The 20,905-nt window shown below is 37.6% G+C and overlaps 2 protein-coding genes across 4 annotated transcripts; both read left to right on the forward strand.

The window, feature by feature from the left end:
- Positions 1-712: 712 nt before the first annotated feature.
- LOC149052679 (hsp70/Hsp90 co-chaperone CNS1 homolog) lies at positions 713-5,544 on the forward strand. 3 transcript variants are annotated; one of them, XM_089204957.1, is made up of 7 exons: positions 713-839; positions 947-975; positions 3,495-3,526; positions 3,627-3,758; positions 4,340-4,387; positions 4,671-4,832; positions 5,392-5,544. In XM_089204957.1, exons 5-7 carry the CDS (start codon positions 4,342-4,344, stop codon positions 5,502-5,504), a joined length of 321 nt encoding a protein of 106 aa, XP_089061083.1. In that variant the 5' UTR covers positions 713-839; positions 947-975; positions 3,495-3,526; positions 3,627-3,758; positions 4,340-4,341; the 3' UTR covers positions 5,505-5,544. The 3 variants fall into 3 exon arrangements, with proteins under 3 accessions (XP_089061083.1, XP_089061087.1, XP_089061077.1); XM_089204961.1 differs by lacking the exon at positions 3,627-3,758; XM_089204951.1 differs by lacking the exons at positions 947-975; positions 3,627-3,758 and having other exon boundaries at positions 715-839.
- A 1,918-nt stretch (positions 5,545-7,462) lies between these two features.
- Positions 7,463-12,726, forward strand: LOC149052680 (tetratricopeptide repeat protein 28-like). The gene is made up of 2 exons (XM_089203983.1): positions 7,463-10,589; positions 11,038-12,726. Exon 1 carries the CDS (start codon positions 9,165-9,167, stop codon positions 10,575-10,577), a length of 1,413 nt encoding a protein of 470 aa, XP_089060109.1. The 5' UTR covers positions 7,463-9,164; the 3' UTR covers positions 10,578-10,589; positions 11,038-12,726.
- Positions 12,727-20,905: the final 8,179 nt, after the last annotated feature.

The raw sequence follows: 20,905 nt of genomic DNA on the forward strand, positions 1-20,905 counted from the left end.
ATTCCTCCTACAACTTTTCGGTCTATCATATTGTTAGGTAACAGTCTTGTTTTTTGTTCTACCGCATCTTAACTTCAACATTTGGCATTCTTTATGGATGTGTGATACGTAAACAAATTAGCTTTAGCCATAGCATTTACTTTTTGGAGTTTTCAATGCATTAAAATTGCTTCAGTAGGCATAACTGGAGCATTACTTACCCATAGAGGTGGTCACCGTGGAAACCGTAGGTCTATTTTCACGCCGAATCCACGATAAGAGATTAATCCCAAGCCATACAAACGGTATTTTTTCCTTTGAAAATATTTAAAATATTACAAGTATTAAACTGCAAGGTGAAATGATCGCAAGAATTCGACCTAATAGGAGATTAATAGAGAAAATAACATTTGAAGACGTTACATAGCAATGAGATCCGCAGAAAATTCTTGGACATTTTTTTTGCTCACTTTCGACTGTGGTTGACTGTAGTTAGGCATTATCTGGAAAGTCTTTCGCTGATTCGCTTTCGTAGTCCAGAATCAGACACAATTTTGATGTCGACAGTTAAAATAACACATTGCAAGTTTGAAACTACAATACGTACATATGCAAGGTTCTGCGTAACCTCTGTGCACTCGTTGTGCTGAGTCGTCCGCTAAACAGCTGAACAAGGGTGTGGACGTGCCTGCAATACAGCTGTTCGCGCATGCTTAACGTAACCTCTTATGTACACGACTGATCGAAAAGTTGTTTACCTCTCTCCGGTTCGATTAGCAATGCTCTTCGGCAAGGAAAAGAAATACGACCTGGCGATTCAAATATTGAATCGATAAATCAAATCCACGCCGTGATTTAAGGTAGGACTAAACTTAAAAACGTTTGGAATTTTTTTCTCGTAGCAGCCCTCGATGAACCGTCACTTTATGCAGGCCGTTTACTTAAAAATTTTTGCCTTTTGAAGCAGATCATTTGGAAACGCAGTTGTTGTTTAAGGTATGGCTGGACCTGAAAGCATTTGGAAATGTTCTTGCTCATAGTAAACTCTGCTGAAAAGTCACGTAATACAGATGGCCGTTTCTTTATATATCATGACTTTTTAAGCCGATATTCAGACTACGTACTTTTTTTAGCTTTTTTCCTGAGAGCGGAAATGTGCAATGTGGTCGATGCATGACCACCGAACATTTCAAATAATAAAGTTTTGAGAATGATGTAGTCCCGAAGTTTCTTTGATAAATTATTTGTATGCCGAAATTCTATGAAGTTTTGTGCGCTTACCTTTGAATCAAGGCCGAATGAACCGAATTGTGCCCGCGCATAATTCGCGTGAAGAGTTCGGTAAAATTTTTTTTAAGTGCTTATCTAAACTAAAAGCCAAGAAAGCGGAGCTCAGTTTCCCAAGAACAAATACTGATCCAAGATTTAATTTCATTTCGTTCAGAAATATCGAATACAAAGTTAACCGTTAGAATACAGGTCCGAAGTTTTGAGAATTTTCCGCTTTGCAAACTGTGTAGTGACAAAGGGAAACAACGAAAAAATATTATAAATGCGACCTTAGATCGAAGTTTATTCAGTTAAAATGGCATAGTAGATAAAGATGCGTGTTATATAATTATCATGAAATCAAGTTGCTACGGTGAAGAGAATTTTGAAACTTAAGGCTTATTCCTCTTTCAATTTTTAGACGAATTCCGCAAATTTGAATATAACTGAGCCCAACGAATTGTTTATGGTATATTATCATGTACACTGTGCATATATTAATTGCAGTCCTGTCAATATTTTTTCTTCACATAATTAAACATTGTAGTTAAATTCGGAATAGTGTGAAGACGTCGATCGAAGCTTGAAGATTGTGAGTTAATCATTTGATTCACTTTAGTGAGGCAAAATACAGCCTAATTAAAACCGATTCGACAGAAAATATTCAGTTTAAGTGGTGGACATCTGAAGTAAGGCGTGATTCAGTGCAGATGTGATTGAAAGGTTTCAATAGGGTATTGTTATGCTACACATCATTTGTATTGTTTTAGGCCGCTTGATGGCTGGGCAGGATTGACGAATATTATTAAACTATTGATAAGTTTCTCCGCAATCCGAAATCACCGTGTTAGAGGCTCTTCATTTCCATAAAATTTACATTTTCTTAAATATTTAAAGTCACCAGCTTTTGAGATCAGTTGATAAATCTGACGACTACCAGCGAGCACCCTCCGGCCTTTGTTTTTGCTTTGTATTGTTTTATGATTTTTTTTTTCTTCCTTACGGCCTCGCTCTTATCATAGAAATTTCAAGAATAATTAATAACTTAAAACCTTTTATTACAATAAAGAACCTTGTGCTGTACTTATTCTTGGACTTGCACCCGCATATCACTGTTGGTTGAATAATATCCTGACTCAGTCGTGCATGCAGCTCTGCTTTGTAAGTGACATGATGAGTGTCATTCAAAATTATTTAGTCTTAAGTTATTTGCACATCGCGTGTCAGTGACTGAAATCTGCTAGTGTTACTCATTATCGCTGCGACTATTGACAATGAAGTACTGAGGTGAATTGCTGTGCTACGTGGCTTAGACTTTGATACTATAGAACTTTGATTCTATAAAATTTAATGATAGTTTCCCCTTAAGATGACATTGTTACTTGGCTTTTCTTTTCTTATTGGTTGTTGTGGCGAGTTTTTTTAATTTTCTAAATCCCTTAGGTACAAATCTTTTAAGTACTTTTCGCACCATTGATTTATGCTTATTCATTTCGGTTTTTCACTTATGAGTTATGCACTATTATTTTCGCGCCTTATGAAAATTACACCGCCCCAAATTCACGTTTCACGCTCCTTCTTGTAATGTGTGTTATTTTTGCTTCTATGTAAACTTTTTCCCCACAACTGCTTCATTTTATTCCCTCAGCATTTAGGACGTTCTGTCTTGTCATATCTTTGTATTCATTTTTTCTCGTGTTATTTGTTAGTATATTTTTGTAGAGGTCCCTATTCTGTTTCCTAGGAATTTACTTCTTTATATGTATACTTGAAAAGAGTTATTAAATCGAATGTTGAGTAAACATGTATAATTTCAAAAAGCGGGCCATTGCCTCTTCAAAGGTTTCACATCTTCGCGATTTATTTAACATCAATCAGCTGACTAGGTGTTACTGTTGTCAGTCACGAAACGAAACGTAACGTGAAATATTATAAGAATGCGAAGCCTATTTCTGCAAGAAACCAGTATTACGTCCTTTTCTTCGCTTCACAAGGGTTGTTCAGTGTTTTTCGGATGGAATCGCTGTCCTGATTTTCCAGTTCAATTTTCAAAAACTTAAAGCTAAAGTGGAATAGAACGAAACACGCTGAATTAACTCCGATAAAATTCTTGCAGTATGGCAAATGAGTTAAAATTGTAAGGCCATTTGATCGGGGACCATACTTTATATAAATTTGTAAGAAATCCTGTAAAATAATGAAAGGTAAGAAAATTAAGGGCTTCCTGCTTTTTTCCTTCTTTTTAGCAACGGAGCCATCAAAACGCAAAGGCAATCAGGTAAGTAAACAGAGCACAGGTGTGGAAATAAAGATAAGAATTAGTTGTCTCAGTTTCTTGTGGATATAACCATCCTCAGGGAAACGCCATTTTTTTATAGTGTGGATAAGGCTGCATATGTCCTGCTGTCTGCGAAAGTAGTCATTGCTTATAACTTTTGACAGAAGACACGCAATTGCCTTACGATGCGCTAGATTCTGAGTTGAGTGGTTCAAGTTCGAGACCAGGCTGGGTGAGTGTGTTTGTTCTTAAGCAAAACACTACACTTTAACAGTTACTCTCTCCGCCCAGAGCGAATTATTATGGAAGCCTGATGAGATGATAGGAGTAACCTTGCAATGGACTGGCATCCCATCCAGGGGGAGCAGTAATACTCTTAGGCGCTTCATCCTATGGAAACTGGGATAGGCTTTGGCTGGATGGTTCACTTGGCTCGAGTACAGGCTTTACCCTATAGCTTTTTAGTGCGTTTGCTCACTTTGGTATATCTTACACAGGTCGTTGCTCATTCGTTTAGTAATCCTCGGCAGCATCGAAAGTCACGATTTTCTAGTTTCACTCAGAGTCCAAGCATGGAATCTATTCCTCATCTGTTTATGATATCGCAAAACAATTTCAATAAAATTTGTTAAAGATTTAAATTTTAAACAGTGTACTGTCGCTGTATCGTAAAGCACTGCTCACGGATTGAAGCGTACAGAATAAATATCTCTTTCTGACAGAGTTCCTTCCGTACTGTAAATTACATATCTACTTTTTGTCCGCTCGGATTTAAAAGTCCAGCTGACACCTCTTTTTTCTCAAAAATTTCAGATATGGCGGAAGCTGAAAGCTTAAATTTTGACGATGAAACCTCGATAGGTATGGAAGAGAACATGATGGAAAAAAAATTAAAACAAAAAAAAAAAGATAAGTAAAACTAAGAAAAATAACCTGATTCGTAAGTGAACTAAGAATATTAGGTCAGCTAATGAAGAAAAAATTGTTAAATTGAATAATATTGAGAACTAATGATTTTACTTTACAAACTCTTCCTCCCTCTGTTACTAGGGGGAGCGATGAGGGGTGGAGGAGTAATAAATAGGCAAAGCACAGTAACTATGATACACTGCTAGCGCAAATGATCGTCTTGTGATTTTGTTAGCTATAGCGAAGGTGTATCTGATGGAGGGTGACGACAAGTACAGAAATAAACAGCCTCATAACGCGATACGCTTTTACTCTGAGGGCCTCCAAGTAAACTGTAGGAATGATCAACTGAATGCCGAACTTTACAGCAAAAGGGCAGAAGCAAGTTTCTACTTAGGTAAGAATGTTTTAATTTTTTTTCGTACTGGTTTAACCTCCGAATGCATCCCCGGCTTGACTTAAGTTCTTGTTCGAATACGGAAAGTAAAATTTGATGGTAAAGATGAATTATTTTAAAATAATCTCTTGAAGTTCGTAAAGCCATAAGCTCAACTCGAAAAGGTTTCATTGTTACACTTTTCGTTCCTTGTAGAAACAAGGCCTTGTAGACGTACACAATAGAAGTTAATAAACATTCTGTGTACCTTAGCCTTCCTTTTAAGCATGATTTAAGCATATCAAAAGGTGAAGCTCGTTTCTGACTTTTGCCTTATCAGCACTCTCTTGTTAGTCTTAGACAAATATTTTACAATAAGAAATTAAAAAATGTTAAAGGTTGAGCTGTAACCCTTAACATACAGTTTGTGGCCAATAAGGGGAGGCTATTAAAAGTAAAAATATCGTTTTTCTGTTGGTAATCTTGCACTTCTTGATGTCTGCTGCTTTTTTCTTGCTCATAATGTTCACATGTTGACTTTTCCTCCTTTTGCTTCATTGTTTTATTCCTTCTTTTCCAGGTTACTACCAAGAAACCCTGGATGATGCATCAGTTGCTGTTGCGTTGGAACCAACTTTGATTAAAGCTATAGAATTAGGTAAGTTAATCGATAAATTGAGTCAAGGTAACTAACGAGGTGCCATAAATAAGACTAATAAATGGTGAATAATACATGGCGCACGTAGATACGCAATTTCTCTTTGAATGTGTGACTCGGTAGCTCAAAAATGAGTGCAGCGAACGAGTGATGTTTCGAGTTGAACGCAAGAAGACAAATTCAATATCCACAGACAACTATGTATTAATTTGTTTATTTTATCAACACCATAAGCCTTTGCTTATGAGAAAAGTCGACTTAAGTAATGATGAAAGCTGTGCCAGTCATTCATCGGCCTGACAGAATGGCACGAAAGGCAAGTGACGTGTCAGTAGCTGATTGGCTATATCAATCACACGTAAATTATTATCGTAATATTATACGTGTGCTGTTACAGTTTTTCCAAGGGATGGAAATCCTTGAAATAACCAGATTTTATATAATAAGTGGAACTCATGTCTTAACGTGCTAAGATCAAAACTAGTTTAATCACTCCCTTGGTAATCTATCTGCCTCGGTTGTGTAAAACCGGAGCTAGCTATTTTCAAAAATCCGATCAACGATAGGATAACTGTCTGAACTGGAAACTTTTGCTAAGGGAAATATTATTTATCTTCATGCTGTCACACAATCATCTAACGCTGATGATTTGAAATTATGCCAAATTTGATCTCCCCCTCATTTATTTTCGAAAGAGCTTTTCCTCCGCATTATTTCACGCAAGGACACATTCACTTTCATGCATGTATCAGCACGTAAGTTCAAATCAATCAAACCACGCCTCTCCTTAAAATCGAAGTAGGTGTTTTTGTCATGTGACCGATGCAAAAGGGCATCAGCGGCTATGCACTGATTGATAACTTGTGAACGGAATTTGGTTCGATTTCATGAAAGAAAGAAGAATTTTTTCACTTCGTAACAAAAGTTAGCGAACTGCATTCAACCAATTGCCATTCGTCTTTAGGAGCCAGTGCTTGTGTGCAGCTTCAACTACAAGCAGAGGCCATTCAGTGGTGTCAGAAAGGACTGTCAGTATCCTTTGTTTAGGTTTTAGGAATATATCCCCACATCTTGACTGTTTCAGAATCTCAATTAATTTAGGCGATTTGTTTTTATTGCTTGCTCCATTCCGATCAAAAAAGGCGTATGTTTTATTCACAAGTCAGTCAGTGCCAAGAAGGCATCCAAAGATATGGAGTTTAAATGGTCTCAGCAGTTTGGGTAAGTTCAATTATCAGAAATGAATTGCTGATTGGTATTTGAGGTACACTCCCACTGCATGAGTCTTTCAATCGACATTATAATAAACGCAGGCCAGACAGAGTCTACATCATATTTAAACGGACTTGATCTTAAGATACGGATAAGAGAAAGTTTGCACTCGTTTGTGCACTCGTTCTCCTTTAAAAAAGGAAACAAGATTATCTTACTGACTGCTGGGAGCATATACACTTCCCTCTTAATAACCACTCACTCTATCGGTTAATTTGCTTTGCATTTATGGTTCATATTTGTCTTTTATTGACCCGATCTTGAAGCAACGGTTATGAGCACTCAGCAAATGGCTGAGAGAAATAAAATTGCCATGTATGTGTATGGGAGAGAAAAAAAAAGTGTGAATTCTTATGGCTATACGAGTAAGACAAATGTGTAAGTATCAAGTGATAACAAACAGCTGTAAGTTAAATGAATCAGTCTTTACTCTACGAAGATCGTAAAGTGCAATGACGTCTTGGAAAACATATGGAGACTATGTACTGGTGAGGCACACGCAGTTCAAGAAACATTGGAGACATGGAAGAAAGAGGACGAACTGACAATAAATCCCGAGAAATCCCAGGCAAGAAATTGGACAATCAGTTCATTCACACCAACGCACGCGAAACAAGCAAAAACAAAGGCTGGATCATGTGGGATGCCCTTTTAAATATTTAACTTCTCTCATTCTTACGACGAAATTTGAAAAGAAAGTGAGAATTCAAAACAATATTTGATGGGAAAATTGTTCTTCTCTTAATAAAACAATGGCCTTGGTAGAATAACTGGTTTATTAAGAGTTTGGAATAGCCAACTGGGGAAATATACTGTAAACATAGATATTTCATGATGGAACTCTAATTGCGTAGTATAGGTGAAAAGATGAAATTGAGGGACCGTCTATTCAATCTTCCTCTTATTGATATGTTACCTGAACTTAAAAGGCGCAATTTGTTTTACTTAGGGCCTACAAAAAGAATCATACCGAGCTGAACCAATTGCAAAAGCACCCCAAGAATTAAAAGTTGCTAACGAAGAAGAAAAAGAGGGTGATGTGGGGAATGAAAATGAAAGTCTTTGGAATAATCCTAACCAATCAGGAAATTTGAAGAAGGCTATCGAGTATAATGAACGTCGTCTGAAGACTGCTAAGAAAATGCAAGACAAAATTGGGGAAGGAATGGCTTATGAAAGTCTGGCCGATCTCTTCCATTGTTCAGGAGATTTTAGGCGGGCCGTCGAGTATCATAAGCTTCATTTAAAAATTTCCAAAGAAATAGGAGAGAAATCACTTGAGGGAAGGGTTTATGGAAATCTTGGAATTGCCTACCGTGCGTTTGGCGATTTCGAGAAGGCCATGGAGAGTGTAGTCTTAAGATTGCTAAGGAAGTGGGAGACAAAGTTGGAGAGGGAGCGGCTTGTGGAAATCTCGGCTTGGCGTATCGTGCGTTGGGAGATTTCAAGAAGGCCATCTATTACCATGAATGCCATCTAAGAATTGCCAAAGAAGTGGGAGACAAAGTTGGAGAGGGAGGAGTGTATAGTAATCTGGCAAACGTCTTTCGTGGATTAGGATATCTTACGAAGGCCATCACTTACCATGAATGTCATCTAAAAATTGCTAAAGAAGTAGGAGACAAAGCTGGAGAGGGAATAGCCTATGGAAATCTCGGCTCAGATTTTCGTGCGTTGGCAGATTTTAAGAGGGCCATCGAATATCATGAATGCCATCTACGACTTTCCAAAGAACTGAGGGACAAAGCTGGAAATCTTGGCAATACCTATCACAGCTTAGGAGACTTCAAAAGGGCTATTGAATACCACGAGCGCGATTTAAGAATTTTCCAGAGAAGTGGGAGACAAAGTTGGAGAGGGAAGGGCTTTTGGAAATCTTAGCATCCCTTTTCATAGTTTGGGAGATCTCAAGAAGGCCATCGAGTGCTATAAGTGGGATTTGGAAATTTGCTAAAGAAGTAGGAGACAAAGCTGGAGAGGAAGCGGCTTGTGGAAACCTTGGAAATGCATATGATCAATTAGGAGATTTCAAAACGTCTATCGAGTACGGGAAACGTCTCCTAAACTTTGCCGAAGAGCTGGGACAAAAATCTGTTCAAGCAGCAGCTTATGGAAATCTAGGCTCGACCTATGAGAAATTAGAAGATATTAGTAAGTCCATCGAGAGCCAAAAGTGTCTTTTACAAATTGCCAAAGAAATAGGAGACAGAGCTTTAGAGGGAGGGGCTTATGGAAATCTCGGAAACACCTACTATAAATCAGGAGACTTTAACAAAGCCATTGAATATTATGAACTTCGTCAAAAAGTTGCTAAAGAAGTTGGAGACAAAGCTGTAGTTTCCGTTTCATTTTATCAACTCGGTCAGAGCTTTGAAGGTCAGGGATCGTCAACGAATGCTCTTGAATGCTATAGTTCCAGTGTGATGATGTTTAATGATATCAGAGCTGCTCTCGAGTTTAAAGACGAGTGGAAGATTAACTATCGCGATACATATAGTCATGCATACAATAATTTGTGGCGTCTGCATTTAAACCGTGGTGAAGTAATTGATGCTTTGTTTTATGCCGAGGAAGGACGGGCCCAAGCTTTAAAGGATCTCATGGAGGATAAGTACGGGCTTAAGGAAGCAAACTCTCAGTCTCATTCTTTCGAAAGGTCAGCTAACTTCTCCCTTACATCTATTCCATCGACAACAGTTTTTGTAGCGTTTAGTGAGAAGGAAATCTTCTTCTGGGTTATAAACAGCGATTGCGAGGTCGAATTGAGAAGAAAGGGAATAGAAGACCATTCATTAGAACAGAATGTGCGAACTTTTATCACCTCTTTAAACCACAATCTTCTTAAGGAGATAACTGTACGAGATGGCATTAAATGCGAAAATCGCTCGCTTGACGAGCCTTGTGATGTGACATTGACGACTGAGAGAGCCCCTGTCAGTGTTTCTCACTCTACTCCACCCAGAGAAAGCTTAAAGAAGATGAGTGACATTATCATTGCTCCTATAGCTGATCTGTTTCATGGAAATGACCTCATACTCGTTCCCGAAGGTCCATTTTGTTTGATACCCTATGTAGCATTGGTGAACCCAACCCTGAAATATCTGTCTGAGCTTTATAAGATCCGTATGATGCCATCTTTGAGCACTTTGAAATTGGTCACTAATTGTCCAACAGAGTCCCACAATAAAACCGGCGCACTACTTGTTGGAGATTCGTGCTTAGAGGAAGCTCTTTATGATGGAAAAAGATTGTGTGAGCTGCCATTTGCGAAGAAAGAAGTAGAGATGATTGGAAGAATTTTCTGCACGGCCCCCCTCATCGGAAAAAAGGCTACTAAAGGTGAAGTTTTGAAGCGACTCTCGACGGTTGCCTTGATACATATCGCAGCACATGGCAGCATGGAAACGGGAGAAATTGCCTTGGCACCAAACCCTATTCGAGAATCCCATCGTCCCAGAGAGAAAGACTTTCTACTGACAATGGCGGATGTTTTACAGGCTCAGCTGCGGGCAAGATTGGTTGTGTTGAGTTGTTGTCATAGCGCTCGAGGAGAAATAAAGGCTGAGGGGGTAGTTGGCATTGCTCGAGCATTTTTAGGTGCCGGGGCTCGTTCCGTTTTGGTGTCCCTGTGGGCGATTGACGACGAAGCCACTTTCCAGTTCATGAAACATTTCTATAAAGAACTAGTTAGAGGAAGAAGGGTCTGTGAAGCTCTGGACCAAGCCATGAAATGTATGAGAGAGTCTGGAGATTTCAGGGAAGTGAAACATTGGGCACCATTTGCTCTCATTGGGGATGATGTCACTCTTGAGCTGAATGGAACCGATGCAATCTAGTTGCTGCTCAATGTAATTATTACTTGTTTTGGGATTTTTTTTTAACTGACTTTCTCTAGGATGCTTAAACTGCCTTTTAACATCAAATCTTACAAATATTATGCTTTCGCATTTTTGTTTGCGATATGAATCTCTCACCCACCCTCTAAAATCTCAATCATTACAAGTGGCAGAAGTTATTTTTTAACCATTTTATTCGAGATTTCGCAGCTGCCATAGCTGGGCCTTGGTCAGGCGCTTTTAAACATTGGATAAGGTCACATTTCGCAGTCTGGAAGAATTTGTAGATTAGTGGAGGAAAAAGGTGACTTTTCTAGCCACCGTATCAGCTGTGAATTGTACTTGCCCCGAAAAAAAGGAGAAGAGGGCCGAGGTTTTCAAAAAACTATACCATGATTTTATTTTATTTCTAAAAATACATGATTTTTTGTTGTTGCTGACTCTTTTTTTCTCCCCTTAGATGGTTGCTGAACAAATATAGTGGATTCAAACTAGAATTATCGTTGTTCTTTAACCTAGACTAATACTGGAATGGACCTTGTTGTGATAAATCCATGTAACATGGACAGTGTTGTTTCACCTTTGAAATAGTTCAGAGACTGAGCAAAATATTTCATCATAATTTAGGAGTTTACAAGGAAAATGGTCCGTTTAGCACGGTGAAAGTAAACTCTTAACTCGAAAAGGTATACGCTTATTTTATGGTAATTCGTAAAGAGCCATAGTCACTGATATTATTTGATATATTTTAACTTATCTGATTTTAAAGTCGGCTTTATAGCATAAGTATACATAATTTTAATGTATGAATGCTTTTAATTTAGGAGTTAGTAAGACAAGAGGTTGGGTCTCAAAACATACGAACAATATATTTTATTAATGAGATATCGCGTCATTTTATCATAAGCCAGATGGGGTTCTGGAGGTGATTAAGGCGACTGTTATTTGGAGTGAGGCTTGCTCACTAAGGTTCTTGATTTTCAAAAGGTACAATAGCCACCAAGCAATTTTTATTCAGAACTCTCATCAAATATTTTAAGTCATGGATCATCCAAATACCGCCGATGGACGTTGTGATAATGTGGTTTTTATCCTAATTTGCGGTAATAGTCTTGAAGCAATTTCATTAACCAAGTTTATTTAAGTGACTGGCTCTTTGTAAAATAGGAATTGCATTTAAACTTAAGTCTAAGTACGAAAATAGTTTGGAGATGTTGTCACATTTTCAATAAGAAAATCAGTGAAACCACTGGAGGTCTTGAGCGCAGTTTGCTTTAGGGGATGGTTCAATACTTTAAGCTGTTATTTCTAAGAGACCAATCCTAAATAAGAGTAGCGAAATATTAGTTCAAATTTTTCAGTTAGAGGTCAATAAGTAACTTCTAAAGCTTCTCCTTCCACACAGAAGTTGCAGCTAGATTTAAAAGAAAGGAAGAGGAGTCAAACTATGCACAGTGTTAAATAATGAGATTGCGGGATCTGTTGAACTAATTTGAACTTATAAACAATCAACTGGGATTGGTGTTTCGTTTTTGAATTTGTTTAAGTTACCTTGAATATTGTCTACACCTTTTCAGTAGGCAGGTGTTGCATTAATTGACTGTTGACATCAATCAAATAGTTGAACGATTGCTCACGTTTATTTTAGAATGTAAGTGTAGAGGTATTATGTCAAAGGAAGTGCTTTGCATTCGGGATTGGCTTCTAAGTATATACGCGTGGAACAACTTATTCAATTGCAGTAATTTAGATAATACTTTCTGGTACAGTTTTTAACCCAAAGGGATATAGCTAACTTCGAACTTTTATATGTGCTAAACCTGATTTTCTTTTAAAGTACAATATTCCTTTTTTCGGATGTTCTTTTGACTATGAAGCTGAGTAATTATTTTTGGTCTTCACTCTTTTGACCTAATACTAGCCTTTAACTGGCTATTTCTTCCTGGAATTTTTAGAATCACTGATTTAGTACCATGATCTGATGTTGCGCTTTTTTTGCTACTTGAACTGAAGCCATGCCAAACCAATGTTTCACAGCTACCGGTAATAATAATTTTGGCTATCGTTTCACAACTTGTAATTAGTTTTTACTGGCTATCTCTTTCGGAAATTTCCAGAGTCACTTGACCTGAGCTATGTCATACGAATATTTTACAGCTAATGAGAAATGATCTTTTCTATTGTTTCACAGCCTGTGAAATGATTTCCATTAGTGTGACTGGAATCGCTATTTTCTAGTTAACATATAGAAAGTTGGCGTTATTGTTGTTAGGCCCTTCTACAAATTTGAACTGTTTACTTTTGTTATAAGTTATTATTACGCAATTACCTTTGAAGTGTTTTTCTGTAAACGTATTTATCTTGCACTTAAATGAATTCCATCATAGTTGTACCTCGTAATTTTTAACGAAGCCATGAAACGTATGAGGGAATCCGAAATGTTCAGCGAAGTGAAGTAATGGGTCTCATTTGTTCTCATTAGGGTGACGTCATACTGGAGTTCAAACAAACAGTGGAAATCTAGATTCTGTCCATTGTTAGTAGACTCTGTTTTACAGTAAAGCAGTTCGATAGAATTGGCGTAAGAGTTGTTATGCTCCTTTGCTGTCTTTACTGGCATCTACCTGATAAATTATTCAGGACGTTTTTACAGCTGTTTTTGTTATTTTCGTAGCAACTGCTTCGGCTGTATTTATGATCTGTCTTTCGGTGACGGGTGTAATCTTTACCTCCTGATGGACCTTTAAGCTCGCATCACTTGTATCAACTAGAGTATAATGTACACTGTTGGGGGATTGAACTTAAAGAAATTCTTATCAATTTCAAGTCAGAATCTTGAGTAAGAAGCAATCAAAGTATAATTCAGCCTATGATGTAGCTTAGACTTTTTATATTCAATGCTAAATGTCTCTAAACAATCGAAAACATTTATATCGAGAACTTAAACAAGATTGGAAAAACATTTGTAGATTGGAAATATAGTTTTCAAATTTACACAGACCTTTTTAGTAATAAGCAAATATTTCAATCCTTACACAAGGATAGCTATAGAAAGTTAATGGCTGAAAACGAACGTTCCTTGCTAGTACCGGGTTTTTCAGAATGTTCTTCACCACCGTTGTCAAATCCTTGTTGGCTTGAAAGACCTGCAAACAAATATGAATAATCAGTGATATTTTGGCACCATGAAAAAGAAGATGGAAAAAAATCTCCTCTAGAACTATTTGAAAAAAAAAAAAAAACAAACCAAAGTAAGATAGGGCTCTCCTGGGCAGCATAAGATCTGAACAGCTTAATGGAAATAGACTGCTGCAGCGTCAGCCGCAAGTAACTGCAGGGGGCCGTAAGCTCCAGTCAGTAGTGGCACTAAGGGCAGTGGACCGAAGTCGTAACAATCGCAAGCTTCGTTTATCCGAGATAATCTTAGCTTCCCTAGGAAAGTTGTTTGAAACGGCGCAAATTTGATTTTCTCGTGTTCAAATTTGGCACGAACGTTGAGTGAGCGAAAAGGAACAAAGGCATCTTTAATTCTTTCAGGTGACTTTAATCCAGAGTGTTCACTTAAAAACACCTTGTCAACTTGTTATTCTTGATATGTCATCCACTCAAGTCCATTTGCCGAAAAGATAATCTTGTAGCTCTTCTTAAGTCCTCCGTTTTTCTTCCCCTGGGTGGCTACCGCACACACCCAGCGCAGTACTCTCATATCCACTTGTATGAAGTCATTGGTGATTTTAGAGGTATTTTGACACCAACCCGTAATTCCATTGAGACGTCCTTTGTGTGCATAATAATACATGTAATGAGAGCTTGCAGTTATTTGGGCGTCGGGAATTAGGGTCTCACTTTCAACTCCCATCGGTTTGCAAACTAAACGAGAAAAAAAAGAAAGAAAAAAAAGAACTGTGCTTACATTTATTGCTATATAATATTTAAATCATGTAATCATTAATATGAACTTTTCATGGTACTCCTGCTTCATGGTCATAAACTAAATTAAAACAGGTTTAAAGAGAAAAGTGAATATCATGTTAATGTTAATTGGTTATTCCACCTAATTTTGTTTTAAAATGTGTCCAGATACTTTTCGCCTCCTTTCTCTATGGATTGTACAAAAATTAATCTTCACCTTTCGATTCCATGTTGCAAAACTCATGAACAGGAGTTTCTGGTACACCGGACTTCATCTAGTACATTTCGATGATCGCTTGTCTTCCTTCATTCGCTTTGATCTCTTCGTAGGATTCTCTGGGTAGTTCAAAAGGAAACCGAGAGGAACTGAAAGGAAGAAGAGGACATTGATCTTACAATTATTTCAAATTACGGAAAGAAAATAAAAAATATGTTTAATTTAAGGGTAAAAATGATGAAAAGGGGAAATTGAGCGAATCGATAGAGAAAAATGATATATGCATTATATAATCAATTGAAGCATTTCTTCTTTTTCACTCTTTGCCGTTAATTAATTTCTTTGCAAAAAAGAGTTCGATGTTAGCCTTGAAGGCCAGAAATTTGTTTTAAATGTACGCTAAGACTTCCAACGGGAGAGGAAGGGAAGTTGATTTGTTCAAGTTTCTCTAAACCGGAAAAAAAGAACTTGGTGTCAGACGGTGAAATATTTCGCAAATCTTCAAATTTTGCGAGAATGCGGGCCTTGGCAGACACTTCTTTAGGAATACAGAAACTTTTTCAGTTTGAAAGGTTCCATAAAAGTAGCGAGATTAAAACATGAGGTTTCGGCGACGACATGTCAACATCATCAAATGTAAAAATTATTATAAGTTTGGTGACGCTCTATAAAGAAAGGAAAGTGTGAAACTAAATTAGAATAAAATGAGATGGAGTAACACAAAAGAATGCACATGATTGAATATGTATTTTCCGCTGGTATGATGTTGAAGCAGTTCGTTAGCACTTTATGTTTTTTCGTTTTTATTGGAACACGCAGTTAGGGCGTGTGTCCAGGGGTTTTTGTGATTGGTTGATGTGTAGTATTTTAGGCTTCAAAGAGTTGACAGATTCCTCTCGCTCGCGCTCTCCATCCTGGCGTTTACTTCTTTTCCCACCCACCCACCCCCCCGCTCTGTAGCGGAGTGGATTTTTTCGTACAAAACTTGGAGGGCGAAAATTGCCTGGTTGTTCCCCCTGTGAGCCTTATTGCTAAAGCTATTCATTACCTGCACGTTTCCAGGGCTGTTGCCACTTTAGTTGTGCCCTTTTGGCCGTCTTCATATTTCTGGCCTATTACTTCTAGAAAATTGTCTAGATTTGTTGTGGATTATAAGTGTTTTGAGGCTGCTGCTTTAGGGCAAGGGCGGAATATAAATTCGTTTTTGGGTAGTGACAGGTTCACTGGTTTCATCCTAGCCGTTTGCATGAAGTTTTCTTAAGTTTCTATGGCTTTATTTACATGGGATGTTTAACCATTAAAATTTCAGTGGATAAAAGGGCAGGCCTGGGCCGATATTATTACCATGTTTTGAAGTTAAGAGGCACTGGCCTTGGTTGATATTGTTCCAATATCTTTGTAGATAAGAGGCACTGGCCTGGGTCGATATTATTACCATGTTTTGTAGTTAAGAGGCACTGGCCCGAGTTGGTATTATTACAATGTTCTTGTGGATAACAGGCACTGGCCTGGGGTTTGTATTGTTACTATGTTTTTGCGGAGGCGCTTGTCGTTATTCTCTGTTGTTATGGAAGTGTCTTTGCAGCATGCGACTGTTTTGGCGGTTTCATAATTTGCGTTATTTCTTTTGTTTTCTCGTTACAGATGTTTGCTTCAGACGATGTTTGGAGTTACATCCCGGTTGGTGTAAAGCCTAACCTAGAGAGTTTATCTCGACATTATTGAAGTCTAAAGCGGATTCTACATCGAGGAGATATAAGAAAGAGATTTCGAAGTTTATTGAATTTTGTAATTCCTCCAACGTTCAGCCAGTGCCTCCTTTTCCTGTTACGTTTAAATTCGTTTATCTATTTAAGGTTTATCAGAGTTCTAACTCTTATGCTTCTCTAGTTATGGCTCACGCAGCTCTTAAGTGGTTTCACTCGTTCGGTTTAAGTAACGGCGCTAATCCACTGGATAGTTCGATCTGTCATAATTTACTGGAGGCTGCTAGGCGTAATAAGCTAGTTACTGTTAAAAAGGCGCCTATCTCCACTGAAATTATTAAGGATATTATTGATAAGTTCGCTAGATCTTCTGCTAATCTTAAGAACATAGGAGTTGCTTGTATCTGTTCTTTAGGCTTTGCGGGGTTTTTTGGTTATGATGAGCTTAGTAACATTGCGCCCATGTATCTTGAATTTTTTCCTGATCATCTTAGAGTGTTTGTTCCCAGGGCTAAAAATGACATTTATCGTGAAGGTAATTATGTCTATATTAAGAGGTTAGCTAACAAGTATTGCCCTGTTGCACTTTTAGAAAGGTATATTTCCATGTGTAACATTGAACTTTCAAGTTCAGTTGCTCCCTTCCGTCCAGTAAGGTTATTTAAGTCTACCAACACTTACAAGTTATACGGAGTTAAATTATCATATACCAAATGTAGGGAAATCTTTAAAGAATGCCTTAAAGAAATAGGGGTGGATCATAAGTTGTACGGGCTTCATAGTTTAAGGGCTGGTGGAGCTGCCTCTGCTGTTAGTTATAACCCTAGTCTTTCGGAGAGGGTACTTAAACGGCATGGTCGGTGGAAGTCCGATACTGCGAAGGATATGTACATTCAAGAAGATATTTCTAAGCGTTTACATCTAACTTCTCAGCTTGATTTGTAAATTTACATTTATTTAGTGATATTCAGTTTAGCTACACTGTTATGACTGCTTATGTGAAGCTTGAATAAACGTCAGTTGTTGGACTGCCTGAGCATCCAACCATCAATTTGTTGTATTTGTTCATCTATTTATTTAAGAGGAAAATAATTTACGTTCGTTTGAGCGTAGCGAATTAGAACGTAAGAACAGTTTCGCTGGAATTGAGTGTTCAGAGTCGGTCTCTTTTTCCTTATGAAAAGCATCTCGAGAATAAAGCACTCAAACTTTCAGCGGAATTTCTCTAGGATGGCAAATCCCTCGCCAAGATTTTTCGGTCTTTGATTTTTTCGTCCTTGAGATGTTTACCGATGACGGAATATTTGTGTTACTCAATGTCAAGGTGGAGGTGATGGTTCGTGTAGCCTATATAATTCGCACCACACAAACTACATTTAAATTCATACTCAACGCGTTGTAAGCTTACCAAGAAGGGTTTGTTTCCATGACTTTTAAATCTTCCGACATTTTCCTGCTTGTGAAAGCTGGTTGTTGTACACTGTCGATTTTCTTTCGAACGTCGCTTAGGTGTCGGCGGATTTCTGGTCTTTGAAAGGCAACGTGATTCGTACAGAGTTGTCGACTAACTCAATTAGGTTTTGGAAACGTTGAAACTCTGGAAAATAGAATCAATGAGTTTTTCAGGATATTTCAGTTTCAGAAATATTGTTCTCAGATCCTGAAATTCTTTTCAAAAAAGATCCGGTGAGTATGACAAACGGTTGGCATGATCAAGCATAGTTTTTATCAGGTATCGTTTATATCTATTGTCAATATGGCTCTGATAATGGAGTAGAAGCCTTTTGTTGTTAAGTTTGTGTGTGTTGTTAAACCAGTTTCAGTCAAATGCTTTCTCTGCTAAAATCTGAGTAGTTTCTTCCTAGAGGTACGTGAGTAAAAAGGGCTGTGACGTCATACGTCATGGTCAATAATGGTTTTAACTTCTTGTCTAGCCACTTCACTACAGCCCATCTTGTCTGCAATAAATAAGTACAACTACGCTGTGGCAAAGTGGCTAGACAAGAGGTTAAAACCATTATCGCGCAATGAGTACACGATATCCGACAACTTTCAATTTCTATAAATCGGTGAGAATGATTTTCTGTCGTAGGTGTAAAGCCAGTTTGGATCAAGGGTGGAAAGCAGGAAAAAAAAGGAACTAGTTGATAATAGTTAATCAAGTTGTTTTTTAGTTTATTTTTTTGAAGGACGCAAGAGATGGAGCGTTTTTGATTTCGAAACTAAGGATATTGAAAACTTAGTACCTTAAAAGGAGATGGAAAACTGCTCGATGCAACCATCATCAAATTTAATAAAGTATTCCCAATTAAAAAGGCACCCAAACCACTCCTTCCTGTCCATAAAGAAAAATAGTACAATAAAGGGTGCAATCCTGCCAAAGCCTTTGTGTCTTTCATGCATTTCCGGTACGTCATAACGTCCAAATACATTTTATTACTTTTATCTGCTCGTATATTTTATTGTTGTAGCTTATACTTCTTTTCTATTTTTGTCTCTGAAATAGAATCTGTCAGTGTCTGGGGTGAAAGTTTCAGATCTCGCCTTTTTTGTCCAATTATTTAACTCACACATGTTGCGCGAAGTAACGTAATTGATGCTTTGACATCTGACGTCGGTATTGCAAGCCAGGCCTGAATACACTCCAATAAAGATAAAGAAATACAGAGAAAGGATCATACCTCGAACGTAAGGGATGAAACGTGTCGGAAACCTCAAATGTGTTGGATGAAGAATCTTGATAATTCTCGATTTCAAATTCCACGTTACAATTTTGGGAAACACTGTGATTTGCTTTCTACTCATTCCTTCACATCTTGACAGAACTTGATCTCGCGCAATGAATGATTTCCATGTAACCCGTGAATATGGAGACCGTGTTGTTTGGCATTCGAGTTTTTCTTAACACGGTCTATATTTGCATTGCACCCGGTTGGATTCATGAAATGATTATGAGCAATCCTTTCTAACTTTAATTCTCTTTTTTCTCGTTCTCTACGGAGGTCAGTGCACACAATCAGGCTGTGCCCATTGGAAAGCGTCCTAAACTGATTTGTTTGCTTTGCAACCTTATTTGGAAACCAGCATGCGTTTTTTCATATTAAAATAGAGAATATTGGTGTTCATTAGTTTGTAAAACAATAAGTAATAAATTTTTAACGTAAAGTAATAACAAGCAGGAAATAATGCCCTACAGCACACCAAATAACCCCAAAAAGTACAGAAAACTGAACTTGAAAGCAGAAAGTTCAATTGGTGTACGCAGCAAAATTCACACATGAAAATTATGTTAACAACAGGCATCAAGCAAATAAACGGATTAGCACTCGTAATTCTTGAAAATCTTTGTTGTCAATATTTACATGCACTTGTATTTTAAATTTCATTCTGAATCGTAAGAATCTGGTTGTATTTAACCTGTGATTGCTCGAGAAAGATAAATAACTCTAGCCATGACGAATATGAGAAGTTGGCTGACCTTTGGAGCATTTTCCGAATAGAAGGATGGATTATGCTTTACGACTGCTTTTCAGGCTTGTTACGACAAATCCGCTAGTTTTCGCTGTAAACAAAGCATATCGCGACTACATGTTAGTACAACTAACTGGAGAGGAAAGTCCTGAAGGAAGTTAAAACCACAGAAAGGAAATTTATCAGAGAGATTTGAACGTCTTTGTAACCTCGCTAATACTAAAGCCATTATTTTAAAAATATTGATAATTAGAAATTTAGAAAAAAATAAAAGCGTATCTTTAAACTGTCCCACGACCATCCTGCAAGTTTCTTTTCCACACGTGACAAACAAATTTGTGTCGTACTCTTAGATAATCGTCAAACTTTGCAATAAAATAAAAATGGATAATCGAAAGAAACACATTTCAAAGCGACGGCTGGTGTGCTTTGTCAGAATGCACGTGAGCGCCATTATGAGCAAAGGGTTTTTAAAAAATTGATTCTTTTCTAGGCAGCCCTAAGCGTATTTGAGTTTTGGGAAATTCATCGTAATAGACTAGAGGCAGTATCAGTTCGTGGGAAGAGAAGAATTTAAAATAATAAAGATGAAAAAAGAATTGAACCATTACGCATATTTACAGTAGGCAAGACCACCAGCTTTTCTGCTCTTCCCTAATTTATGCATGGTTATTCACCAGAGCTCTTTCTCCCTGCCTGATTTTTATGTGTAAGTTCCGGGTCGTACTAGAGTTCTTTTTGTTTGTTTAAATGAAAATTCTGTCAACATGTATAAATAGCTTGACACAAAACAGAAATTCTGGCAACATGCTATGTCACAGTATGTTTGTTGAAAATATTGAAGCAAAAAGAAATCAGCGAGGTTCAATGTTATAGATGTCTGCCCAAAAGAGACAAATCTACTGACTCTCCTTAGAACGAATCAAACAAGTACTCCTTTCGAATGTATCATTAGAAAGATGACGAGAATTCTCCGAGAGGCTCAATGGCCCTGTCGACAAAGGATAATCCGTTACTTCAGT

This window comes from Pocillopora damicornis, chromosome 1 (assembly GCF_964200805.1).
Source record: "Pocillopora damicornis chromosome 1, jaPocDami1.2, whole genome shotgun sequence".
In the NCBI taxonomy this organism is placed as follows: Eukaryota; Metazoa; Cnidaria; class Anthozoa; order Scleractinia; family Pocilloporidae; genus Pocillopora; species Pocillopora damicornis.

Bases quoted from the DNA above. Each gene is read 5' to 3' on its own strand.
- LOC149052679 (XM_089204957.1), top strand. From the start codon at position 4,342: ATGGCGGAAGCTGAAAGCTTAAATTTTGACGATGAAACCTCGATAG. The intron at 4,388-4,670 runs GTATGGAAGAGA...TGATTTTGTTAG, and splicing joins TGACGATGAAACCTCGATAG to CTATAGCGAAGGTGTATCTG. The intron at 4,833-5,391 runs GTAAGAATGTTT...CTTCTTTTCCAG, and splicing joins AGAAGCAAGTTTCTACTTAG to GTTACTACCAAGAAACCCTG.
- LOC149052680 (XM_089203983.1), top strand. From the start codon at position 9,165: ATGATGTTTAATGATATCAGAGCTGCTCTCGAGTTTAAAGACGAGTGG.